The following is a 27,440-nucleotide window of genomic DNA, read 5'->3' on the forward strand; positions in this document are numbered from 1 at the left end:
GACAGAGAGAGACAGGGAGAGACAGAGACTCCAAAGCTGATTTCAAAGCCTACCCAGGGTTGATGCTCCCTGATGATCTATGAAATCCAAATTTCATGGCTTCTGTCTAGATGTTAACAACAAGCAATAAGAATAAATTAAATTTCTATCAGACCGTGTAATGGCTATTATTTTTCACACATGTCATCTGATATGGTGTCTAATATTGCCAACCTATAAAACATCAGATATTCTTTTGATGGGACACACAGAGGTTACTTGACTTGTTAATGGTCATTCTGAAACTAACTCCCAACTATTAGTTTAGAGACGTTCCACCTTATATGATCATTTGTTCATTAAACAAACAGTGATATATGTTAGAGTAATTCAGAGCATGACTCTGGCACCCCAGGCAAATACTAATGTGTTTGCTGTCACTATATATTAGCCTGCAATTTCTAGAATCTTGCATCAATAGACTCATACAGTATTTACTTTTTTGGCCTTTTTCCTTTCATTCATCATGATTTTGAGACTCATCTATGTTGTGTTTATTAATAATTTGTTCCCTTTTAGTAATGAATAATATGTATACAGTAAAACCTCCATATAATGGATTAATTCAGGTGAGGGGGTGTCCATTAAAACCAAAAGTTCGTTATACAATAAAGCAGGCTTTCCGAATACCTATGCTAAAAATTTGACAAATTAGTTAGTTTACCTGTTTTTACTTATGTAGACACATTTGTGTAATTAAAATTTTGTATGAAAAGTTTAACTTCACAGAAAAAAATTTTATATATATGACAGTACTTTTAAATTTATACTGAATTGGTCTGTTAAATGCGTGCATTTAGCAGTCACCACGAGTAAACAAATGCCCACGGCTCGGGCTTAGGGCACGTGGGAACATAGGCCACAAGTGTTAAAACGGCTGCAGAAAGTCGGGCCACGTGACAACAGAACCAGTTACCATGAGATGCGGTCTGATTGCGTGCTGATCATTCACAGAACATTGTTTCCAAGTGACTCTTGGATTTAAATATGTAGACTGTAGTTGTAGATAGGTAATATTTATTTATGTCGGCGAAATTACTACAGTGTTTCTTCCAACAGATGACCCATTTACTAAAATTTGTTAAAAATAACAGTGAATTAATAACCCAAAACCCTGTTTAATTATAAGCAAATCTTGTTGTTTAAAAGCATTTTAAAATTAACAGGGTGTTAATTTTCACATATGACATACAGACCAGAAATTTTGTCTGTTAAATCTGAAGTCCATTAAATTGAGGTCCATAAAATCGACAGTTTATTGTATTATAATTTGTTTATACTTTCACCTCCTGATGAATAATTGCACTCTTTCTGGTTTGGGGCTATTATAACTAACACTAGAGGCCCAGTGCATGATTGAATCATGCACGTGTAGGGTCCCCTACACGCTTTCGCTTTCGATCACGGGGGAGCTGGGTGCCTGTCCTCTGGTGCACCAGGCCTTTCAGAAGCCTCTGGCGCGGCGAAGGCTTCTGAAAGGCCTGGTGCCTGAGTGGACAGGCACCCAGCTCCCATACTTTTGCTTTCGATTGTGGGGGAGCTGGGTGCCTGTCCGCTGGTGCACCAGGCCTTTCAGAAGCCTCCGCCCCGCTGGAGGCTTCTGAAAGGCCTGGTGCCTGAGTGGACAGGCACCCAGCTCCCCCGCTTTTGATGGTCTGCAGTGGGACGTGATCTCGCTGCCCCAGAGGCCCCTTCTGTGCCGCAGCACAGCCATGGCGCAGACGCTGAGCTCGAGCCGCCGCTGGCACAATCGGCCACCCTGCCCCCTCGAGTCCCGCCCCCCCGTGCCTCCTGGCCAATTGCGGGCATAGCGAAGGTACGGTCAATTTGCATATTTGTCTATTATTAGGTAGGATTGCTTTGCTCATTCCTATAAAGCCTTTGTGTGGACACATATTTTTATTTCTCCTGGGTAAATAGCTAGGAAAGAAATAACTGGCTCATATGATAGGTAGGTGTTTTAAATTTTTAACTCTCAAAATATACTTTTTCAAAGTGATTGGACCACTTTGCATTCTCACCAACAGTGATGGCGAAGCAATTTCCAGTTGCTTCACCAGCACATGCTATGGTCATTTTTGTTTTGTTTTTAGTTTATCCATTGTAATGGGTGTGCAGTGGTACCGCATTGTGATTTTACTTAGTATTTCCCTGATAACTAATAATGTGTATTATCTTTTAAAGTGCTTATTTGCCATTTCTTTTGTGATGAAGTGTATCTTCAATTTTTTTGCACATTTTTTATTGTGATGTATATTATCTTATTATTGATTTATAAGATTTCTTTGTATATTTTAGACACATATTTATTCTGGTATATATATAAACACTTATGTTTGCAAGTATTTTCTCCTCCTCTATTTTTTATTTTTAACTAGTGGCCCAGTGCATGGATTCATGCACATTGAAAAGGAATTAATTAGAAGGTGGCCAGTGGGGTGGGACTGGGCAAGACAGCCAGACATGCCCTGGAGCCAACCTCCTGCCATTTCTCCCCAGCCGATGGCACGGGGTGGGGGGGGGAGGTGCTGTGACTTGGGCATCTGTGGAGTGAGCAGGGTCCCTCCGGTAGGTGGGATCCCTCTGCTTGGCCTGTGGAGATCAGGCCAAAACCTGCTCTCCGATATCCCCTGAGGGATTCTGGAGTGCGAGAAGGCACTTTGCAAAGTTGCTGTTCTACAGGGTGTGGAATGCAAATGCAAGTGTGTAGGAGACCAGATTTGGGGCCAACAGTGCCCCAGCAACAACATAACCCCTCGGAGAATCAGGCTCCCTCTTCTCTGGATCCAGGGTGTGTCACCAGAGAACCTCCACTGCCTTGTCACCGCAGCTCGGCAGCTCCTCCAGTGAGCGTCTGACCCCTGGTGGTCAGTACGCGTCATACCCACTGGCCAGTTAGACTGTCACTTAGGCTTTTATATATATAGACTAGAGACCCAGTGCATAAAATCCGTGCATGGGGGGGGGGGGGTGTATGTGTCCCTCAGCCCAGCCTGCACTCTCTCCAATCTGGGACCCCTCGAGGGATGTCCGACTGCCTGTTTAAGCCCGATCCCAGTGAGGTTGGGCCTAAACAGGCAGTCGGATATCCTTCTCACAATCTAGGACTGCTGGCTCCTAACTGCTCACTTGCCTGCCTGCCTGATTGCTCCTAACCGCTTCTGCCTGCCAGCCTGATCACCCTCTAACCACTCCCCGCCAGCCTGATCAACATCTAACTACTCCCCTGCCGGCCCGATTGCCCTTAATTGTCCTCCCCTGCTGGCCTGGTCACCCCTAACTGCCCTCCCCTGCTGGCATGATTACCCCTAACTGCCCTCCCCTGCAGGCCTGATACCCCCAACTGCTCTCCCCTGCAGGCCTGGTCATCCCTAACTGCCCTCCCTGCTGGCCTGGTTGCCCCCAACTGCCCTCCCCTGCAGGCCTGGTTGCCCTTAACTGCCCTCCCCTGCTGGCCTGGTCGCCCCCAACTGCCCTCCCATGCAGGTCTGGTCCCTCCCAACTGCTCTCTCCTGCTGGCCTGATCACCCACAACTTCCCTCCCGTGCTGGCCATCTTGTGGCAGCCATCTTGTGTTCACATGGGGGCAGTCATCTTTGACCCCATGTGGGTGGCCATCTTGTGTGTTAGAGTGATGGTCAATTTGCATATTACTCTTTTATTAGATAGGATAGTGTCTTCTAAAATCCAACATTTTAAAATTTTGATAAAGTCCAATTTATTAAATTATGTCTCATACTTTTTTTATTATTGTGATTTTTTAAACATATTTTTATTGACTTCAGAGAGGAAGGGAGAGGGAGAGAGAGAGAGAAACATCAGTGATGAGAGAGAATCATTGGTTGGCTGCCTCCTGCACACCCCACACTAGGTATTGAGCCCCCAGCCTGGCCATATGTATGCCCTGACTGGGAATTGAACCATGACCTCCTGGTCCATAGGTATATGCCTGACCACTGAGCAACACCAGCCCAGCATATGTCTTCTACTTTTGATGTTCTATCTAAGTAACCTTTGCCTACCTCAAAGTCACCAAGATTTTTTTTTCTAGAAATTTCATAGGTTTAGTTTTTACATTTAGACCTATGATCCATTTTGAGTTAATTTTTGTGTCTGGTATGAGATAAGGAATTATGTACATTTTTTTCTATATGGATGACCAGGATCCAGAAACATTATTGAAACATTCCTCACTGGATGTGTATTAGTTTCCCATTGCTGCTGTATCAAATTACTGCACACTTAGTATCTTCAAACAACACAGACTTATGGTCTTACAGTTCTGGGGATCAGGAGTTCAAAACGGGTCTTACAGCCCTAAAATCTAGGTGTCAGCTGGGCTGTCTATGTTCCTTATGAAGGTTCCAGAGGTGAAGCCATCCCTTGCCTTTTAGAGACTTGTACAGACTGCATGCCTGCCTTGCCTCATGGCCCCTTTCCACTCACATCATTCTGGCCTCTACTTCAACTGTCACAGGGCCCTCTCTGGCCCGCCTGCCTCTCTCTTTCACTTATCAGGACCCTTGTGATTATATTGGGTCCACCTGAATAGTCGGACAGTGGTCGGCAAACTCATTAGTCAACAGAGCCACAGTTTGCCGACCACTGGTCTAGGCTAATCTTCCCATCTCAAAGTTCTTAACTGTGAAGTTTCTTTTGCCCTGTAAGGTAGCATATTCCACAGGTTCCTGAAATTAGGATATAGACATCTTTGGGGGGCTATTGTTCTGCCTACCACATAATGCCTTGGCATCTTTGTTAAAAGACAAAGGACAACATATATGAAGGTCTTTTTCTGGACTTCCATGTGTCATTGATATACATACCTAATATTTTGCTAATACCAAATTATCTTAATTCTTCTAACTTTCTACAGTCTTGAATCCAGGTAAGATGAATCTTCATCCTTTGTTCTTTTAACGATTGCTTCGTTTATTCTAGATCCTTTTTATTCCCACGTAAATTTAGAAATAGTTTGTTGATTTCAACAAACAAAAAAACCTGGTGTCAAAATGAGTTTGAAAGTGTTTCCTCCTCCTCAGTTTTTTAAAAATTTAAGTATAGTCACTATACAACATCTTATTAGTTTCAGGTGTACAAAATAGTGACTCAACATTTATATACCTTACAATGTGATCACCTCACTAAACCTAGTAATCCTGTCATTGTGCAAACTATTCACAATATTTTATCTTTTTTAAAAAGTTAGCTTTATTATTGAAAGTATTATAGATGCCCCATTTTCCCCACTCCTGCCCCCTCCCCAAGCCTTCACCACACTATTGTCTGTATCTGTGGCTTATGCATATCTATAATAAGAAAAGGGTAATAGGCTAATTAGACCAGATGTCCTTCCAGATGAAGCCGGGGCTGCAAGGAAAGCCTGGGTCCCGGGTGCCTTTCTTCATTGTAAATAAAGAAAGAACTGGACAAAGTCTATGAAACATCTGTTTGCAAACATTGGACAACTGGCAATGCAGAATTTTGATCACTGAGAGAAGAGAAACAAAGGGAGAGAGCCCTAATATGTATGTCCCTGATTTTCTGCCTGGAGAAACTTTCTAGATCATACATAGTACGTGGAAGGGGATTCTAAACAGCATGGTGGTCTCACTGAGTTGGGGAAACAGATCGGGGATCAGGGAGGCTGCAGTGGCTGGACTTTGTGGGCCAGTATATCAGAGAGAAGAACATTGCCAGATAGCCCTAAATATCTGCATGGGGTCTCATTGAGTCTCTAGCTGAATACTGTGCCCTACATATTTAGAATGAGATTTCAAGTAGTTGGTCAAAGAACAGAACAAAATACTAGGAAACTATAGGCTAAACAAGTCCCAGCACTAACAAAGAATTGAGAGATGGTAGAGTTCTGATCCCACACAGTAATGAGAACTTTTTGAACATCTGGTATAGTTAATAGAGATCCCAGAAAGGCCATGCCTTGATATTAAGGCTAAATAGCCCTAGATTAAAGGCCACCATGAATCCATACCAACAGAGCTTAAATTCAAGTCTTGAAAGCTGATCTGCAGGCAATTTTACTGTCTTCCAAGTAAAGCTGCTCTTTAAAAGAAGAACAAAAAATTTAGACACTTGCAAAGTGGGTGAAGCAGGAAAGTGGGAATCAAAATGAGGAAATAAAAAAAAAACCAATAATGATTGAAAGCAGATAAGAATTTTAGACAGCTATTATAAATACTAGAGGCTCGGTGCATGGCATTCGTGCACTGGGGGGGGGAGAGGGGTCCCCTCAGCTCGGCCTGTACTCTCTAGCAGTCTGGGACCCCTTGGGGGGGTTTCCACCTGCCAGCTTAGGCCCACTCCCCATGGCAGTTGGACATCCCCTGAGGGGTCCTTAGCGCTGCCATGGAGGCAGGAGAGGTTCCCACCACCTCCACTGTGCTTGTCAGCCGTGAGCCTGGCTTCTGGATGAGCAGCGCTCCCCCTGTGGGAGCGCACTGACCACCAGGGGGTAGCTCCTGCATTGAGCATCTGCCCCCTGGTGGTCAGTGCACATCATAGCGACCGGTTGTTCCGTCGTTTGGTCAATTTGCATATTAACCTTTTATTATATTGATGTTAAGGAACTTAAAGGAAAGCATGAACATAATAGGGAGAGAAATAGAAGATATAGAAAAGAGCTAAGTGTGCCCTAGCTGGTTTGGCTCAGTGGATAGATATATCCAAACGTCCTGTTTCTTTATGCACCAGGTTTGAAAATTTGTGTATTTCAAGGAATTTATCCATTTCATCCAGGTTGTTGAATTTATTGACATAAAGTTCAAAATATCCACTTATTATCCCTAGGCTCACCAGAGATTCAGAGATCACATGTGTGCAAACACATTAAAGGTGAAAAACCAGCTAGAATGGAGACCTTCTCCATATTCTAGGCTCAGGTGAGATCTCAGAGAAACATAACTTGGGAGCAGGGCTACTCTTGCCCTAGAAGCAATGACAAAGCCCAAAAGCAACCTCAACAGAATCAAATTGTTCTGAATATACTGCCAGGTCTTCTTATAGGTGCCTGCTCTCTGCTCCCACAGCTAAATATTTGGCCATAGATTCACCAGGGGGCTGTGCGGAACACAGCGGGCATTGGCCATGACGGGATGGTGGAGCTGCTGTTGCTGGGACTTCCCTGCACAGCTTTCTCCTCTCTGGACCCTGCCTCGCAGATTTATTCATCTTAGTGTCCCCGAGCAACAGCCTCTGTTTTCTCCATCTAGAGAGATGCTCTCTGTGTGAGCTTCACTTCCCTGTGTCACAGCTTAGCAAATGCCTTAAGGGAGAAAGCCAGGGAAATGTGGAACACATCTGTATCTTCTTCTCTCAAGGATGAAAAACTAAATGCCTAAAAACACGTCCTCCATATACTGTGTCCAGTTCTGCCATTTTTCATGCCAGGATACTATGCCGATATGTATTACTATGTCTGGTTGGAACCCAGTAATAAACTTTTGAACAACTACATACATTAAATTAACAAATTCAATGTAGATAACTCTCGGGAATTTTTTTTAACTAATTGAATTCAATAATTAAAACTTGGCATCATGTCAGGCATTGTCGGGAACCAAATATGAGTAAAATACCTTCTCTGAAGGATCTCCTTGGGCAAGGAGGTAAAGCAGAAAGATGCATAACAAACTTCATATGCCATGGGTTTATAAATTCCATTAGATGAAAATCAGAGTGCTCAGAGGAGCGCAAGGGGAGTGTTTAATTTTGACATGGGAGTGGTGGTGGGTGAATAGTGTTTTGGAAAAGTTTCTTCAAAAAGTAACTTTTCATTTGAGTATTGAAGAATGGTACCTGCACAACCCCCAAAATATCTTCTTTTTGTAAACTTTAAAATATTTTATAAGCTTTGTGCCTTTTTTTGCAGGCAGATACTGTCCTGGCTTTAATTTTCATTAGACTCCAGGTAGTCAAATGAGTTGGCTTTCTCTATACATGCACTAAATGGCATGTCAAGATAACTGAATTGTTAGCTCTATCTGGAGAAATAATCTGGGAATGAAAAATGTCCTTAGATCAGAAGTAAATGAGAGTAAGCAGAAGCTAGGTCAGAGTTGGCAGTGTTTATAACTTGTGTAAGCAAAGGGATATGTGTTTTTGGATCTGCTTCATATATTAGAGATCGTTCTTGCTACATGAGTTAATAAAGCTATGCTTTTCTGAGGGTGAGAGGTTCAAAACTTTGCCCACCCACTCAGCTAGAAGAATAGATAATTTGGAGCATCACTAGAAGGTATTCAAAACCGACTTTCTTGTCAATGCAGATAACAATGTGTGTCTGGCTTTGAATCAAACAGCAGCCAGCTTGACAGCCTGGAGACAGGTTTGATCCCTCCTGCTTCATTTCAGCGCCTTGGACACAGAGAGTGCTTGGGGATTATTTATTGACCTAATCACCGTGTCTGACCACTTCCTCCTTGAAATTCCCCTTGAATCCCCTTTTCTCCATATTCTTAATGAACACTCAAATACAGCATTTCTCAGGCCTTTTGCTCGCCGGCCTCCCTTACACTCTTAAAGGTTATTGAGACCCTTAAAGAGCTTTTCATAACATAAATTAGATCTGTTGATATTACCATGCTAGAAATTAAAACTGAAGTATTTTTAAAATACTTAATTCTTTTAAAATAACAAAATGAACCCATTGCATTTACCTAAATGATATATTTTTGTGCAAAAAAACCTATATTTTTCAAACTGAAAAGAAATAATAAAAAGAGTAATATTGTTTACATTTTTGCAATCTCTTTTATTTCTGGCTATAAAAGACAGCTGGATCCTCATAGCTGCTTCTGCATTCAGTCTGTCACAGTAACACGTGGCATCTCTGGGAATTTACAAAAGGAGGAGAGTGAAAAGGCAAATAATGGCCTGATGTTATTATGGATGAATTTTCCACCCAGGAGGCCCTTTGGAAGAGAGCTGATGCTCTACTATGACTCTATTTCACACTTGATTCTTGTCTCATCTCTATAAATATTTCTCCGTGAGTGAATACACTTCTCCAATATATCCTGAATATATCTGCCTTAAAAACATGACTGTGTTCAATAATTTTCTGTGATCATAAGTGCAGAAGCTGCTGGATTATCATTGTATCAAATTAAATGCCTTTGCCTGCTCTCCAAGGCCTCTGTCATTTCAGGCCACCCTTTCTCACTGAGTCATTGTGATCTTCCACCCAGGTTCAGTGTGATCTTCCTTTGCCTGGTTCCCTTCGCTCCAAACGCCCTCCCCGCCCTTGTCTCATAGGTCCATGTGTTATCTACTCTCTGAGGCCACGTGGGGGCATATTTGTCCTCAAGTCTGTCCTCCATGAATGCTTCCCTGCCTCGCTGACTGTCTCCTCAGACATTTCTGTGGCATTCTATGCTGTGAATCACTGGTTCATCTCTACAGTCTTGGTTCAAAATGGATCCAGGAGGTCAGAACAAAGTCTCACCTCCTTGTTTCGCCATAGTCCCAAATGCATTCAGTCTTCCAGTCAGATGAATCAAAGCGCAAAACTCACCTAAAAGAGTTTTAAGAAACTTAGAAATGCAGATAAAAGCACAAATAAATCAGGTAACAAGGAATTATTTTTAGTTACATACTTTTATTCTTTTTTTTTTAAATTCAAAAAGTTTATTATGGAAATTATCAACGATACACAAGAGTATAGTGTAATGAGGCTTCTGTACCTATCACCCAATTCGAACAATTATAAATAGATATGTGAGCAGTTTTTTCTCATTCAGGTTCTCCACTCCACACAGCCTTTGGAAGCTTATTCTAGACATCACTTCATTGTAACTACTTCACTATGTGCCTCTAAACAATACCCTTTTTTGAAAATCATCACCATAACACCATTATTATCTTAAAGGCAAAAGCCAGTAATAATTTCTTATTATCAAATATCCAGTGTCCACATTTCTCTGTGTTTTTTATAATAATACTTTAGAAACTTTTTGTTTGAACTGAAATCTATGGTTAGTCTTAAGTATTTTTTATGCTACAGCTTTTCCCGTCATCTCTTTTTTTTTTCCTTTTTCTTAAATTTTTTCTTTTTCTTTTATTTGAACAGTTTTCCATAGTCTGAATTTTGCTGACTTCATCCCTTAGGTGTCATTTTATATGTTCCCTTCCTCATTTTATTTCCTGGAAATTGATCATTAGATCCAGAAGACTTTATCATGGTGTGTTTGTTTACTGCAATATTAAAAAGGAAACAAGACATCCAGAACAATCAATCCTTTCTCCACCAATACTGTTTGCTTTTTCAGGAAGTTCTGAAATGTCAGAGTTACATGCACCTTCAAGAATATTTTAATAGGATGTTTTATGTTGCTTGAATCCCCAGTGTGAAACCTCAGTGAGTGGTTATCCATCCTTTCCCAGGATACTTTCATTTATGAGAAGACCAGCTTTCAGGGAAGCCCAATCTGTCTTCCTACAGCTTTTAATCTTTGGCCAGAATTCTAAGCTGGACCAATATGCCAGTCTCCTAGCTGGTCTTCCTGCCCCTAGCAGCCTCCCTCTTCAGTTATTCTTGATAAATGTAAGCCTTCTAAAAATTAGAATAGAAACTTGTCGGAGCCCCCAGGTTTGAACATGTTCCTAAGTCAGCCACCTACTGACACTGATACCTATCTTGAGAATTGGAATAGACAAAAATAATGAGTGTCATTATTTTCATTTTGATAAACTAGCGTAGCTTTATTATCTTCCCATGAAAATTTTCCTGTGAGTGAAAGAAAGAGATGATAGATAACTAGAGCCAGGTAACAGTCTGCTGTTTGAACCCTGGCCTGGGGAATGAGCACAGATGTGCTGGAGTTGCCGAGGAGGCTTCTGTTCCCAACAGCATATCCAGAAAACAGCGTTGGTGGGAATCACAACAGTGGGGGACAACCTTTCCTTAGAAAAACACAAAATCGCACCTTGCCCCAGGGATAGTTCTTTTCAGGCAGCCTGCAATGCGCTTGTCTCTGTCTTTGGTTTTTCTTTACCACTTTCCATGTTTATCCTTCAGCTATCTTTATTCCTGACTCAGACCTTTCAGGTTTGGCAAAACTTTCTGAACCATTGTCATCACTACCATTAGAACAGTAGGAAATTCATGAGTGGTTCCTATTTGCCCTTGGGAAGGCTTTAGAGTGGACATGCTGCCTTCTGGTAGCCATATGTTTATTCTTTAAGATTAAACTATGATATCTCAAACACTATAACCCTAAATCACATGCTAGTGAACTAAAGATACTATATTAGTTAACAATTTTACAAATGTTCAATTCCTAGGGGTTAGAATTTTCTACTTTCCTATAATACTAACCAGCCTTTGAGCGAGCACTTGGATCACCATACTCTACTAACTAGTTACCTATCAAAGTGTATTTATTGTAAGTCTCCAGACCTGTGGACCTAGTAAGTCCTAGTGCAGAATGTGTACTTGATCTTGAATTCAGTGAAGAGTCATTGAAATGATTTAATTAAGGATGATATGATCAAGTTTGTTTTCTCAGAATCTCTCTGGCTACAGTGTGGGCACTAGGTTGGAAAGACTAGAAGCAGGAAGCTCAGTTAGTAAGCTGATACAGGATCTTAGTTAGAGATGATGGAGGCCTGAACTAGGATAGATGGTGACAAAGAGAATGAAAGTTTAGTGATCTTGACTGGGTGATTGGATGTAGTGGGAGAGTGAGGGTTGAGGACAGTGGTTTTCTGGCTGAGACAACTTAGAGGAAGGGGTTACATCTACTGATAATGAAGTAGAGAAGAAAGAGTAGGTTTGTGAGAGACGATGCGTTCAGATTGATTATGTTAAGGATGAAATGAATTGGTAATAGTTGTGTATGTGGACCAAAGCTCAGGAGCCAGACATAGTCTACGGATAGAGATTTGAGAGTCATCAAGGCAAAAAAGGAAATTGAAGCTGTGGAAATGGATGAGCTTCCCTGACCTCTATTTTCCCCCTTAGAGTATCAGTCAATTCTCAGTTGAAACGGCAGAAGGCTTGGTTAATTTTGAAAAGAATAAAGATGTCTCCTGAGGTAAAACTGAGATTTATCAATATTGCATTTATTATGAAAGATGGAGGCATGATCAGTTTTTTTTAAAAAAATGTCTATAATCAAAACAGTGTCATACTCTGTTGCCCTTTAAAATTAGAGAGTAAATTTCCCCAATCCCTTTCTGCATCTTAAAATGGATTTGCCCAATTGTATTTAGAAGCCATATTATAGCTTCCAAAAAGACACCTTTTGGTTTGAAAATAATCTATAAAATGTCTGTGTACATATGTTATGTCATTTTGAATACTACTTACTTTGGGTGGTGGTCAGGCACTCTGCTGGTCTGGTCCAGCTTGAGCCTAAGGCTGCGGAGAAGTAGGAAGGGACCATAGACAGTCTCTGTCCCTGGCTTAACCCAGACAGGGAAGAGGTGTGTGCAGGAGTGTAAACAAAGGGCTCTTCATAGTCTGCCTTAAACAGAGCTAGATGATGGATGGCTACAGTGTCAAGGGACATGCGTCTGGGTGACCTGGTGGCCAATGAGAGACCTGGTATGTTATTGCCAAGTAGGGATTGTCCAGGAAACTCAGATTTGGCATCCTTACAGAAGTACAGAACCAAAAGTTCATCTGCCTGCTCCCTGTTCACTTCTCACTACAAAAGCCTCAGACAACTCACCCATGTCCTTGCCAGCAAGTCTGTGGAATGGAACTTGCCTTACCCTTTATGCTGGATGTGAAGGGACATCACCCTGAAAACTTCCTCTGCTTCTTCCCGGGGTGACCGATTTTGGTTGTTTATTTCATTGCTTCGAATTTGTGGTGTTTGGCCTTGAATTCACATCCCACAAATATGAGAGGAGGCTGATGACTATCGCGCTTTAATTACAGGCTGCAGCCTTTCCTACAAGACCCTATAAAATGTCTTTATAAGTACTGGAAGTAATACTTTGATAAAGTACCTATGACTTAGCTATAAAAATTATTGGTATAATTATTTTGTTTTTATGTAAATAAGAATGTCTTGAAGATCGGGAAGATAAAATGTTGGAATGTGAGTCGAGACAGGCTCTCATTGTCCATTTAAGAGTGTATTTCCAGCTGTAAGTAGTTGAAGCAGGAATTTTATTCAAAATATCATTTTCTTCCCTCAACAAATGTCATCTATTGACTCAATAAACATTTATTGAGAATTGTTCATCACTAAAGGAGATAGAAATAAAGGATAAGAAATAGGTTGTCTTTAAAGAGACTAAAATCATAAGGATTGAACGTATTATTCATTCAACAGTATTTGTGTGGTTCTTCTGTATTATATAAACTGTTGTAGGTGTTGAGGATACATCAGTGAAATAAAAATACAAAAATCTCTGACTTAAAAGAGTTTATATTCAAGAAAAAACACAAGCATAGAAGATGGTGATGTGTACTACAAAAAAAGTAACTAAGGTTAAATGCTTAGGGCAGTGGTCAGCAAACCGCGGCTCGCGAGCCACATGCGGCTCTTTGGCCCCTTGAGTGTGGCTCTTCCACAAAATATCATGGCCTGGGCGAGTCTATTTTGAAGAAGTGGCGTTAGAAGAAGTTTAAGTTTAAAAAATTTGGCTCTCAAAAGAAATTTCAATCGTTGTACTATTGATATTTGGCTCTGTTGACTAATGAGTTTGCTGACCACTGGCTTAGGGTAAATGGTATAAAAACAGACTGTAATGAAGGAAGGGGTTCATGGAGGAGCTGGATTTTAAACACAACTCTGCAGACTGAGAACTTGAATGGATTTAAGTTTGAATTGATACAAGGGAAAGGGACAGGTCACTGTGAGAGGAGCAAGAGAGTAAAGCAGAGAACCACAGGAGCTGAGGCCATAGTCACCTTAGTGGATTAACAAAGTTACAGTGAAAAATCTGCCATGGCAAGAAGAAAGCCTTGGTGTTGGAAACTTACAATTCAGTTTAATAGTAATTTCTTAGAAATACTCATAGAATGAAAACTCCAAGGCCAAGAACCTTGTGCATTTTCCTGGCCATCCTGTCTCTAGTATTTACAACGGTGCCTATCTCAGAGAAGGTGCTGAGCAGATTACTTGTCAGGTGAGTGACAAGTTTGTGTAAGGCTGGTGAAACCAAATGATGGAGGGCCTTGAATGACAAGGTGATGTGCTTGACCTTGATCTTATCAGCAACAAAAAGTCAATGTACAGCACACATCTTGGCAGGTCTCACTATGATGAGGTTCCCTTAATATATTACTGGCTTCAATCACTTTCTTGACTTTCTGTCTCTTCCCCTTGGAGATGACAAGATGACCACTGCCATTGCCTCTCAGGACCTAGATGTGCATGTGTGCAGCTCTCATATTACCAAGGAGCATGGGAGCTCTGGACCATGCTGTGCTCTATGCACAAATAGAACAAATGCCATTCCTACTCAGTGTAACTCACTGTCAGTGGGCCGCAGAGTATTGCATGTGTACCTGTGCCTCAGGACAACAGCCCTTGGCTATGTCCTCCCAGCCCTTCTTTCCCTCCAGCTCAGATATTAATCTCCAGGATGGACATTAGGATGTCTTCCCCGAACCTAACCCAAAACTGTGTGCTCCCTCCCTTCTAGCTGCCCTCTCCCCTCCTGGCCATCTCCCAGGGTTCCTCAATCATCCTGCCTGACACGAGCCTGTTTTTCACTTTTGACAGTTCCTGTTTACCTAGAAGCATATGTTTTTAAAGGGGGAAGGTGTGGTAATGATTACATTTCACTTTACAGGTTAGGAAACTGTGGCTCAGGAAGGGAAAGTGACTCATTCAGCTTTCAACAGCCAATCCAAGCCTTCCCGATTCCTCATCCTGAAGTCTCTGATTTCTGAGCAGGAAAGTAGTGCCACCCTTAAAAAGCTGCAGGGTGATGAGTTGGGCACCATTGGCTTAGCAATGAACAAGGCTATAAGTGGAAAGAGCCCTCCAGCTCTGCGGCCGCAGTGCATGGGTCCTGTGAATGGGAGTGGAGGGGAAAGGCCAAGTCTGAATGATGTTCCAAAGGAAAACATCAGTGGGGCTCAGTGACTGGTTGAAATGTGAGAGACAAAGAGAAGGAAGAGTCAAATACACATTATTTTTTCAGGAACTGAGCGAGGCCCTGTGCTTGCTCTATAGCAAGAGAGACAACCTGAGCCTTTGCCATTGTAAAGCTATTGTACATGCTGGGGGATGAGACAGATAATCAAAGAAAACAACTAAACAAGAAAACTTACAAGAGCGTGGGCAAAATGGGTGAAGGTGTTCAAAAGGTATAAAATTCCAGTAATAAAACAAGTAAGTCCCGGGATATAATGTATAACATGGTGACTATAGTTAACAATACTGTAGTGTATATTTGAAGGATGCTAAGAGAGTAGACCTTAAAAGTATTCATGACTGGGGGGTGAGGGGAAAGGAACATTCTTTTGAAAAAAAGAAAACGTACAAACCATGATATGTGCCATGGAAGAAATACACCACACTAACACGTGTGTGTTTGGAGACTACTCTTCTTTAAACTGGGTGATTGGAGAAAGCTTTGTGTGGCAATTATAAGATGTATCAAGTGTGAGACTCATGAAGCAATGGTGACTTTGATGAAAGCGGCAAAGTTTGGAAAATAAGTTGGTTTATGAAAGGAGGTTGGTTTTAAGGAAACAACCTCTAAAAGAACATGATGACTTATTTGCCGACAAATATCAAAATTTTGTTAACTAAAGAGGGGGAAAATTGTGCTATCTTTCAAAACTGTTTGAATTACTTATTTCAAAAAGAAACATATGACACCAGGAGTTCTTCTAAGGAAATGTGCACCGTGAGTCTACCCAGTTACTGTGGGTGTTTGGGTTGAACATGTGTGTTCTAGAAGACATGGTCCCCTTTTCAAAAAAAAGGAGAAATATAGTTTGGGGCTTTGGTAACTCCTGAGAAAAACATTTTGTAGTGCTTTACTTGGAGAGCTTGGACTCATCCAGGGTAAATCCCTAATTCTGTAGAGCTACACTTGGCCAGATAGAATGATACCATAGAGTCTCCCCCTTACAGAAGCCTGAGGTGTGAGAGAGTATCTCCCCAAGTGATCTCATTCCTGTCCTAGGCTGGAAGAAGCAGTGGTTCTTGATAATAGTAATCATGGTATAGTAACTAAAGGCCAGTGTACGCCAGTCCCTGGATAAAGGGAAAAGGAACAACACTCCCACACTGGGCAGTCCCAATAATGCTCTGGGTTTGTTCTGTTCAGTATTGTGTACCCAGAATACAATATGTATCTTTTCCCCTACTCACGGCACCCTCCAACACTTCCTTCCTTCTTTGACTTGACTACTGTTCAAGCTTCCTGCCAGAAAGTTCAGAAAAGACTCAACATATTACCTCTCACAAGAGAGTAACCACATCACTTCCCTAAGAGGCACAAGAAAACTGCTATTTTAACCCCCTGTTAAATAGAAGAAAAGAGAACATCCTTCTAAAGAGGTGTTGAACTAACATTCTCTTGCCCAGTTTGTAAGCTTGATGCTGTCATCAGGACGTAAGGGCTAAGTAAGGTCTGCCAACCAGAGAGATATCTTGTTCTCAGGAGGTGGGAGGTACACTTGGCCATCTTTTATGTCCCCCAAGACCAATGCAAGGGGCCAATAGAAGTGAAATCCTCTTCTCAAGAAAATGAATCTGTGTACATACACAGACTTGTATTTCATTTCATGGGAAGTCCATCCATGAGTATTAGATTGAGAGCCTACGGCTTTCGTCCACAGTTAAGCTGGCCAGCATTCTTAGAGATCCCTGACTGCCATTCTAGGTACATAACCTAAAGACTCCTATCTGGCTGAGCTGCGCAAGGCAAGTCACTGTGACAGCCAAACCAGAAGCCCAGCACAGGCATCTGGTAGACTCTGGGATAATAAGAAACTTGGGTCTGTGCTTACACTATGAATCCTACAGCTTTTCTCTGGGGTTTAGTTCAATGGGTTTTCTTCCTGGCAAGAAGATGCCAACTAATCTGGCCTGGATAGTGCTGGGCACTGGAATTCCTTGGCCTGGGGAACTGGCTTTCTATCTGTGTGACAGCTTGTGTCTCTCATCTGTTCATTGGATGGATACCAGTCACATTAGACTGATACCCACATCATGGAGAGACTACTGGTTGAACAAGGAGAAACAATTAAGGGTTATTTTCTTTCATGGTCATGTAACATCAGCTTCTCCTTTGGAGTTTGCATTGTTTTAATTGGAGTCATTCAGGCACCAATTTTCTTAATGTGATACCCTACAGATGAGCCCTTCCAAGCTCATCACCGACTGTTCTTTTTTCCAGTGTTTTAACAGTACATTATGACTTTATGAATGATGTAGTTATTTATGATGTTACTATCCTCCCCCTTCTTTCTCATTATCTCTGCAAAACTTGTTGTCATCCTATGCTAACATCTATACATATTGCCATTAACACTTTCTGTGGGGTTACTAAATGGCACATAGATTAGGAGCATCAATGGGTGAAGTGGAGCAGAGTCTGGGTATAGTCCTGACGGGACCACAAATGAGCCAGGTGATTTTTTGGGACCCCCTTTCTTTCCTCAGCCTTACTATCTTCAGCTATAAAGGAAGGGTTGACAGTGCTTGCTAGTCTCTATGATTCTGCCAGTCTTCACATTGTAGCATTCTGTGACTCCAGCTAATTAGGGTTTATCATAATGTCTCAAAGTTGTCTTGAAGATGTCACATTTCCAGGGAGGTGAAATGAAGCATAGAAGCTGGGAGGCTAGGACCATAGAGAATTGACTCACAGGTTTATGCTTCCATACCACGTCACCCTGACTCTGAAAGAATTGAACTGAAGAGGAACTTTCTAATTCCCGGTACTGGGCTGGAATTTGAGAACTCCACTTTTGTCTCCACTGTCTAATAGAGTGAACTAGAAGCACTTCTGGGGAAAAAACAAAACAAAAAACAGAAAACCAAAATTGGCAGAAAAATGTTTTTCTCCTGTATTGGGGACATTGAGAGCAAAAAGTATTTGAAATCATAATTTTCAATTTTCTCATGGAATCTAGAGGCCTCAACAGTGGAGACAAAAATTCTGCATCTCCAACATTTTGATGGTGCTCAGGGATAAACTTATGTTCTGTCCATCTCAGTCTGGCCAAGTTTTAGTTGACCAGGATGGTTAGAAGATCTTGAAGAGAAAAGAGTCAGAGATTCTACAGCAGACCAAATAGTGGAAGGAAACTCAGTGAAGGGAAGAGTCTTGAGGGCTTGGGGGGTTTACAAAGCTCAAGAATTAAAGCAGACAGATTCACCTAAAGGGATAACCTGACCTTCAGGGTGATGGGTTCAAGGGATTAAGCTGGGAGCTATATGCTCCTCTTGGAGCAGAGATTGTTGCTGTAGTGGGGAGGACCAGTATTTAGCTCTGAAGCTGTAGGCAGAGCAGGAAGGCCACAGTAGAGAGAGCCCAGAAGCTCAGCTCTGAGTCAGCCAGACTGAAGGTAAGGGGGGCTCGATGGAGGGACTAAAAGGACATTTGAGATTTATATTTATGCATGCAGATCAGGGCTCTGTAAGCAGAAAGAGTGTCCTTGAAAGAATTGGGGGAAATTCCAGGGATCCCAAATCAATTTATTAGAATTCCCATTCATAATTCATGTATTTTTCTTTTTCTTTTAATTAAAATTCTTAAAATAATAGAAATGTACTCCCCTTTCTAGTTGATTTATAGAATAGTGAAATTCTCAGACAAAGTAGTTCTTGGTATAGCCTGCTCATGTATTCTCATTAAGGCCAGATCAAGGCATGCCTTTGTGAAGCAGGTTCCCTTAATCATGTCACTATTGTATTAGGAAAATATATTGGACAATATATTGGCATCATAATGTAAAAATAATTTTTTCTAGAACTGATCATATTCAAGCAAAACCACCACTCCTGTTGGCCTTGGCCACTTTCTTCACATCTCAAATGAAGTTTGAAAAAGCATAAACAAACAAACAAACATAAACAAACAAAGCTGAAACAGACTCATAGACACATAGACTCATAGACTGGTGGCTGCCAGAGGGGAGGGAGATTAGGGGACTGGGTGAAAGAGGTGAAGAGATTAAGAAGTACACATTGGTAGTTATAGAATAGTTACGAGGCTGTAAAGTACAGCATAGGGAATATAGTCAATAATATTATAATAACTATGCATGGGGTCAGGTGGGAACTTGAAATATTGGGGGGGGGATCACTTTGTAAAGTATACGATTATCTAACCATTACACTGTACACCTGAAACCAATACAAATTTTTTAAAAAAGAAAAAGAAAAAACATCTTTCCAATTTAGCTTCCTGCAACTATACACTTCATCACTCTCTATTCAACATCTTCTTTCCCAAGAGGTGTATTATTCAAATCTATTTTGAGATTCCATGAAGGAACATAGGCCCGAAAATCCAACTGTCCAATTTTAAATTCCACCTCTACCAGCAACCATCTGCCCATGTGACATTAATTAAGTTATTCAACCTCATTAAACCACTGTTTCCTCATTTGTAAAGTGGGGATGTTGCTAATGATGATGAAATTGTATGTAAAGTGTTTAGCACAGGCCTGGCTCAAACCAGGCACTCAATATAAATAAATCCTATTATAATTATAAGAAAATGTTAAAAGCTTTGGAGCTAAAGAATAATACTTTACAACCATTCTCTCTGTGTGTGTGTGTTTGTTTTAATTTATTTGAGACACACTGAACTTAGCAGGGAGTGTGTCTCAGAGATAATACATGTTCCCATTGACCACTGTATCATTTTGTTTTGTTTTTGTGTGTGTGTGTTTTTTGTTTTGTTTTTTTCAATATCTAAGTGTACTCTTTGTTTATATTGATGAAATCCTCTACTAAATTTTAGGGCATTGTTTGCTAAAATAAGGAAACCCATCAGTTTGTCATGCCTCTAATGGTTCCATAGAGTAGAGAGAAAAAGAAAGACATAAAAGCAAGGCCTTGCCCAGCCGGTGTGGATCAGTGTTGAGCGTCGGCCCATGAATCAGGAGGTCACCCATTCGATTCCTAGTCAAGGCATGTGCCTGGGTTGCGGGCTTGATCCCCAGTTGGGCATGTGCAGAAGGCAACCAACCAATGATTCTCTCTTATCATTGACTAGGGGCCCAATGCACAAATTCATGCACCTTGAAAGGAACTGTGGGCTGCGAGGCTGTGGTGGGCACAGGGGCGGGTCTCAGCCCCTCCCGCTGGGGCCCCTGGTCCCCTGTCTGCCCGCAGCCCTGCTCCAGCCATCACTGCTCCCATGTGCTGATGGTGCTGGCCCGCTTGTACCTGCTGATGGTGCAGAGCGATTGGGGCCAGCGCCAGCAGTGGGTGCGAGCAGGGCTGGCGACAGCAGTGGGTGCGAGTGGCGGCTGCTGGCCCCGATTGCCCCTCAGGAGCAGGGTAAGGTAGAGAAGCCCTGATGGGCAATCAGGGCCAGCAGCTGCCCCCCCTTGTACCCACTGACGGGGCTGAGCAATCTGCGAGCAGGGTCAACGCTGGCAGCAGGTATGAGCACCAGGCGGGACCGTGGCGCATAGGAGCAAAGAATTTTCAGTAACCACCAGAGGCTCAGCCCAATGACAGCGACTGGTACCCTGCCTTGGCTGGCACCCCTGCTCACCGGCTCCACCATCCCGCTGTGGCCAATGCCTGCCATGTTCCGTGCATGCCCCCTGGTGGTCTGCGCACATCATAGCGACAGGTTGTTCAATTGTTCGATTATTCAGTCTATTTAAATATTAGCCATTTATTATATAGGATGCTTCTCCCTTCATCTCTGAAATTAATAAAATATATTTAAAAATAAAATAAAGGTTTTAAGCTGGAGCAAAAGAAAAAAAGCTGTGCAGAGAATAAAGAACACTGGACTGGGAGTTTTAGATCCCTTTATCAATCACTGTATTAGTGCCATAGCTATCAAGTGGGTGACAATCATGTTTTTAACTTGGAAATTGAGTAATTGAATAAGATAATGCCTTAGATTGTTCCCACTTTAAGGTTCCGTGGTTTTGTTATTCTGCTGCCAACGGCTATGTGATAGTTATGGTATAATATTTAAAGAGGTCTGAAACTTGATTCCGGCTTTGTTAACTAATGAACAAGGCTTGAGTAGCTAAAGAGGACGGGAAAGGGCATTTTAGACATGGGGACCCAACTCAAGAGGACAAAAAAAAGTGAGCAACCAGACTCGCTACAAACATGGAGACAAGTGGAGACAAGTTCGTAGTGTCTGGTTAGAGTAAAAGTATTAATGTTAGAAAGCTAGATTAGGTCGAGTTCTGTGGAGAACCCTGAATGTCAAGCAGTTGACAAGCATTTTATAAGCATTTTGGCAGCCATTGGAGTGTGTTGAGCAGGGAAGCATATTATAACATCAAAAGGCATCATCAAAGAAAAATACAGACACTCCTCAACTTATAGTGGAGTTATATCCCAATAAACCTATTGTGAGTTGAAAAGATCATAAATAAAAAAAATGTATTTAGCACACCTAACCTACCTTAGCCTAGCCTACCTTAAATGGGTTCAGCACACTTACATTAGCCTACAGTTAGGCAAAATCATCTTGCTGTCATTGCCCAGCATCATGAGAGTATCCTACCACATATTACTAGCCCAGGAAAAGACCACAACTCAAAATTCAAAGTGCAGTTTCTGCTGAATTTGCACCAACGTCAAGGTGTAAGTCTAAACATAGTAGGTAGGTGACTATACTTACAGTGTAATTGGAAATCACTGGCCAAAAGTTAACAAAGCTAATATTTTATAAATTTTGGATTCTTATTAAAATACTAGAGGCCCGGTGCATGAAATTCGTGCACGAAGGGGGGTTGTCCCTCAGCCCAGCCTGTACCCTCTCCAATCTGGGACCCCTCAAGGGATGTCCGACTGCCCGTTTAGGCCTGATCCCTGGATCGGGCCTAAACGGGCAGTCGGACATCCCTCTCACAATCCAGAACTGCTGGCTCCCAACTGCTCACCTGCCTGCCTTCCTGATTGCCCCTAACCGCTTCTGCCTGCCAGCCTGATCACCCCCTAACCACTCTGCTGCCAGCCTGTTTGCCCCCAACTTCCCTCCTCTGCCGGCCTGGTTACCCCTAACTGCCCTCTCCTGCAGGGTTGATCACCTCCAACTGCCCTCCCTTGCAGGCCTGGTCCTTCTCAACTGCCCTCCCTTGCAGGCCGGGTGCCTCCCAACTGCCCTCTCCTGCTGGCCATCTTGTGGTGGCCATCTTGTGTCCACATGGGGGCAGGATCTTTGACCACATGGGGGCAGCTATATTGTGTGTTGCAGTGATGATCAATCTGCATAGTACTCTTTTATTAGATAGGATAGAGGCCTGGTACAGGGGTGGGGGCCAGCTGGTTTGCCCTGAAGGGTGTCCCTGATCAGGGTGGGGTTCCCTTGGGGCATGCGGCGGCCTGAGCGAGGAGCCTGTGGTGGTTTGCAGGCAGGCCACGCCCCCTGGCAACGCAAGCGGAGACCCTGGTATCTGGAATTTATTTTCCTTCTACAATTGAAACTTTGTAGCCTGGAGCGGAGCCAAGCCTGGGGCTCCCTCCAGGCCGGCAGCCATTTCTGTTGGGGTTATAATTGAAACTTTGTTGCCTTAAGCGGGTGGGCCCGGCCAGGGTGTGCTGAAAGCTTTGCTTCCCCTGTTGCCAGCGGCAACCCTGGCCTGCTCTCTCAAGCTCCATTCTGCCACCATTTGTTTCAATTTGTTTACCTTCTATAATTGAAACTTTGTAGCTTGAGTGGAGGCTTAGGCCTGCAACGGCTGGCAGAAAGCTTGGCTTCCTCTGTTACCTAGGAAACCTTGCTCTCTGTGGCTGTAGCCATCTTGGTTGGGGTTAATTTGCATACTCGCTCTGATTGGATGGTGGGCATAGCTTGTGGGCGTGGCTTGTGGGTGTGTCGGAGGTATGGTCAATTTGCATATTTGTCTATTATTAGATATGATACAATTTCAATATTCAGGAGAGAAGGAATTCATAACTATTTAGGTCGTGTCTGTATAACATTGCTTTAAAGAACAAAAGGAATGCTAAAATAACCCCATTTTTATATGGGTTTTTTGAATGAATTCCAGGTTATTTTAAAATTCAGGCAAAAAAAAATTGCATATGTAGACTCGGCCTAAGTTCAGAGTTTTCATTATGTAAAGCTTTCAAGCAGACATGAGGGAATGTTTATCACTGAGAACCCTGAGAATGTTTATCAGTGTGACCCTACCCACTGGGCCTGCTCACATTAGTGATGTTGCACATATGGGCCAAAGAGAATGGTCTTGGGGATAGTGCAAAGAATTACATTCATCAGGGCTAGTCAGTCAAATGTGAAAAGCTCAAATGCATTTGGAATTGTTTGAAACTTTTAAAAAATAATGTAAAAGGATGTTTGTTGGTTTGTTTGCTTGTTTTCCTAGACCATTGACCTGTTGGCTTGCAAATAATATGTACGAATCTATGTGTTTCCTTCCAGGGTCTTTCTTCCCTGACTTCAAGCCCTCTGAAACAGTTTTTAAAATAGCATTTTGGCTCGGATACCTAAACAGCTGCATCAACCCTATTATATACCCATGCTCCAGTCAAGAGTTTAAAAAGGCCTTTCAGAATGTCTTGAAAATCCAGTGTCTCCGCAAAAAGCAGTCTTCCAAACGGGCCCTGGGATACACCCTGCACCCGCCCAGCCACGCCTCGGCGGGGCAGCACAAGGACCTGGTGCGCATCCCCGTGAGCTCAGGAGAGACCTTCTATAAGATCTCCAAGACAGATGGGGTCTGTGAATGGAAGTATTTCTCTTCCCTGCCTCGCGGATCTGCCAAGATTACAGTGTCCAAAGACCCATCAGCCTGCACCACAGCCCGGGTGAGAAGTAAAAGCTTTTTGCAGGTCTGCTGCTGCATGGGGCCCTCGACCCCCAGCCATGGAGAGAACCATCAAATTCCAACCATTAAGATCCACACCATCTCCCTCAGTGAAAACGGGGAGGAAGTCTAGAGGACAGGAAAGGTCAGACGGAAGGGGGGGGATACTCTTAGGCATGTTCACTCTTCCTGGATGACAAGACGGAACCCTCCAACCAGGGGCCATCTGGGAATGGGTGGGGGAGGAGACCAACTCTTGGGCAGTGGGTAGGGCTCAGGGAGGAGGGAGGATGTCACACGGCCATCCAGTTCAAGATGAGGATAAACAGCACGTCCTTGAGGCTAATGCTCTCTGGGGCATCCTCGGAGCCCGCTCTCCACGTCTGCGCCCCTTAATTGAAAAACACCATGGGAAACAGAATTTCATGCACAATCCAAACGTCTATAAATATAGGATTATGATTTCATCATGAATATTTTCAGCACACACTCTAAGTTTGGAGCTAGTTCTCGATGGAGTGAGGGGATTTTATTTTCAGGCTAAACTTACTGACAGCAGTGTTGGAGATTTGCAGGGCCAGGGCCCGGAGAGGAAGAGCCTTAAGATGGTGGGTGATACTCATTCATTTTAGAGCAAGTTTTGAACTTCATTTCTGACACATCCAGTGTCTCAGCTTGGGTTAAACCTGACCGTGAGATTTACCTTTTTCGGCGGTTTGACCAGCTACTTCTCCTGATTCCCAAGGATGAGGGTGAGGGCACTCATATCTCTGCACTAAAGGAGGCACATCCTTTAGGCTTGGGTCTAGAGTGTGTTGAAAGAACCAGTCAGTGAAAGGATGGTTTTTCCTATTGGAAGACAGTGGAGATGAGGGTAATTTTTTTCAACTTAACTACTGTGGACAAAATTCCATTAAGCAGTTCCTAGATCACATGGAGGAAGTCTTCTCATGTAACATATTTAAAGATCAAAAGGTTGGGGTGGGCTGGGTGCTAATTTCATGCTAAATTAGAGGCTGCAAAATTACTCTACAGCCTCTTTGACATGGCCTAGAAAGATCTTTCCTGACAAATCACTTACCTTTTTCAGAACTCTATTATGAAAAGCCACAGGTGATAATATTTTGAAAGGCACATCTTGATTTCCATTTCTTCTCAGCGGCTTCACTATTGCATAATGGATGAGAGCCAAGGTCTCCATGCACCTGTAGAATGTTGGAATGAGCCATGTGATCTAAGTATATCCTTCCAGAAATTTGAGTGACACACTTATCTTGGGAGCATACTGACTAAAAGCCCATCAATAGCAGGAGTTTCCAAAGAGTTTTTGACAGATGTCCATTTAGTCTGGTAAAAGATCCAGTATCCCATTCACTTCATCTATTTCCACTTTCTTCAGGCAACATGCTATTTTTTTGTTTTTGTCTACCAAATTTTGGTAAACCTTAATAACTTGGTATACCTACTAAATATGAAGATGGTAATTACATGTAAAAATTAAAATATTTTTCATATTTCACAGTCACAATTTAAAATGAGATTTATGGTTTTGGAATAATTATTGACTAGAATCACCGGTCTAAAACTACTTGTCATTTCAGTGGCCTCTTTCCCCATATTTGGGTAATTCCCTCTAAAAATTTTGAAGTAGAATGTAGCCGTTATTTAACCATTCATGGCAAAATAGTAGCCAACATCATCTATTTCTTCTTCCCTTGCAGCAAAATGATAATTTCCTTAAATCCTTCTGAAAGGCTAATACCTGCTCATACTGCCATGGAGGGAATGTTTGTATGTGGATTGGATTTGGTTGTTGGTTGTGTTTGGACATAGAATATTACCACTCTCTCACCTCTTTCTGGAGAGTGTCTTCTTGCTGATCTGCTAGACATTCTGCCTTGTGCTCATAAATTGGATTCTGGCATTAGATGTTGGCTGGATTTTTAGACTCTTCTGGACTTTCTGCATGTCGCATAACAGCTCTACCAGATGTGGGTGTCCTATTATGGTTGTAGGCACCAGGGAAGGATGTGAATATGCAAACCTCGCTCCTCTTCTGCCTTAATAGGAAAAATCAGTTTCATTATTGAGAAGAACTTCCTTCAGAATCTGAACTTTAAAAATCACTCTGGCCAGGCTTCCCCTCCAGGAAGAACGTCCCCATGAAAGAATGGTAACAGTTTTTCTTCAGCAAAATATGCCTCCATGTTTGAGATGATCTTTAAACATCATTGCAGACAAGGAAGTTTAAGATCACCAGAAAGCTCGCATTAATGCCAGTGCTAATCAAAATAAACAACTAGAGAATCTTTCCATCGTCGGACAAAAGCCATGACAATTGTGTTCATGCAAAATGATCCATAAATAATTGTCTGCTACACTCTTCTCCAACCCCACTCCCTCCAGGGAGGCAAACTTTAACATTATTTTCCTTTCCCATAATGTGGTATTATGTGTAAACACTCCAATGTTACAAGAAATTAATAATGTCACCCAAGACTTAGCCAAAGTGGGATAACAATATCCAAGATATTTTTTATTCACCCACAAAAAATCTCTGTACCTTTGAGCATGCCAAAAAACTATCTAAAATTGTCACAGTTAAACAAATGGTGATCATATTTATACTTCCATGTTTACTGCATCTATTTGGAGTTTGAAGAATTTGCCCAGAGCAGCAGGGGTCAGAATGTCTTCTCTAATGGGTTGTGAAAAGCAGTTGCTTTGGGATTGTCTCAGCAGCACAAAAAGTCAGCTTGGCATAATGGGATAGGCAAAACCCGATTTCTTCTGCAATTCAAATTGCATGCATTAAGAGAGACCTTGAATCTCTTTATTCACAAATGTCTCCAAATGTTTGCAAGGATTTCAGGAAAGCATTTTGCTTGTCACAGTTTTCTTCCTTTCGCTTCTGTGTGTCTCATCCAAGACCGCTCCTCAATTACTCAGTGTATGCTAAACTCTCCAAAATATTGAGGCTGGTAACTCTCTCACCACATACTTGAGTTGGTCCATCCATGGTAGACAGTGGCATTTGGGTAAATAAATATTTTCTTAAGGCTTTTTTGTTAAGTGCTACTGCATGCCAGGCATTACCAGGGCATTTTTTGTACCCATTGTCTCTAAACCTTGTAGCAATTTCACAATTTCAAAAATATTCACATATTTTAGATTAAAACCTGATAGTTGAGAGTGATTAAGGACTGGCTCAAAGCCAAGGAGGACCCATGATTCAATCCTGGTTCTCCCTAACACTAAGGTCTGCATGTTGTTTTTTTCCCCACAGAACCCCTTTCTCATAAATGGTGGGGGTAAAAGTCCCCAAGTCAGGACTGGGTATGCTAAGGATACTAAACCATGCCCAAACTTTTTAATGTTTTGTTCCCTTGGGATTTGCTTGCCAATTAACCTCAGTAAATATGCTGCCAAATATTCATTCCAGCCAAAACCAACAAATAGTAGGTCATAAATGAAAGGG

General features: G+C 42.2%; 1 protein-coding gene across 2 annotated transcripts in view; it reads left to right on the forward strand.

Annotated features, from left to right (window-relative positions):
• Positions 1 to 27,440, forward strand: part of ADRA1A (adrenoceptor alpha 1A) — a gene marked incomplete at both ends in the record, with an annotated part of 103,287 nt that overhangs the window by 67,044 nt on the left and 8,803 nt on the right. Inside the window, one exon of one of the 2 annotated variants that reach the window (XM_079773085.1) lies at positions 23,578 to 23,963. In XM_079773085.1, coding sequence (XP_079629211.1) covers positions 23,578 to 23,963 — 386 coding nt within the window. Of the gene's footprint in view, positions 1 to 23,577; positions 24,096 to 27,440 lie in introns of those variants that run through there. The other variant, XM_079773084.1, reaches the window with a different exon arrangement.

The sequence above is a fragment of the Cnephaeus nilssonii genome, assembly GCF_951640355.1.
Source record: "Cnephaeus nilssonii genome assembly, chromosome: 5".
NCBI lineage: Eukaryota > Metazoa > Chordata > Mammalia > Chiroptera > Vespertilionidae > Cnephaeus > Cnephaeus nilssonii.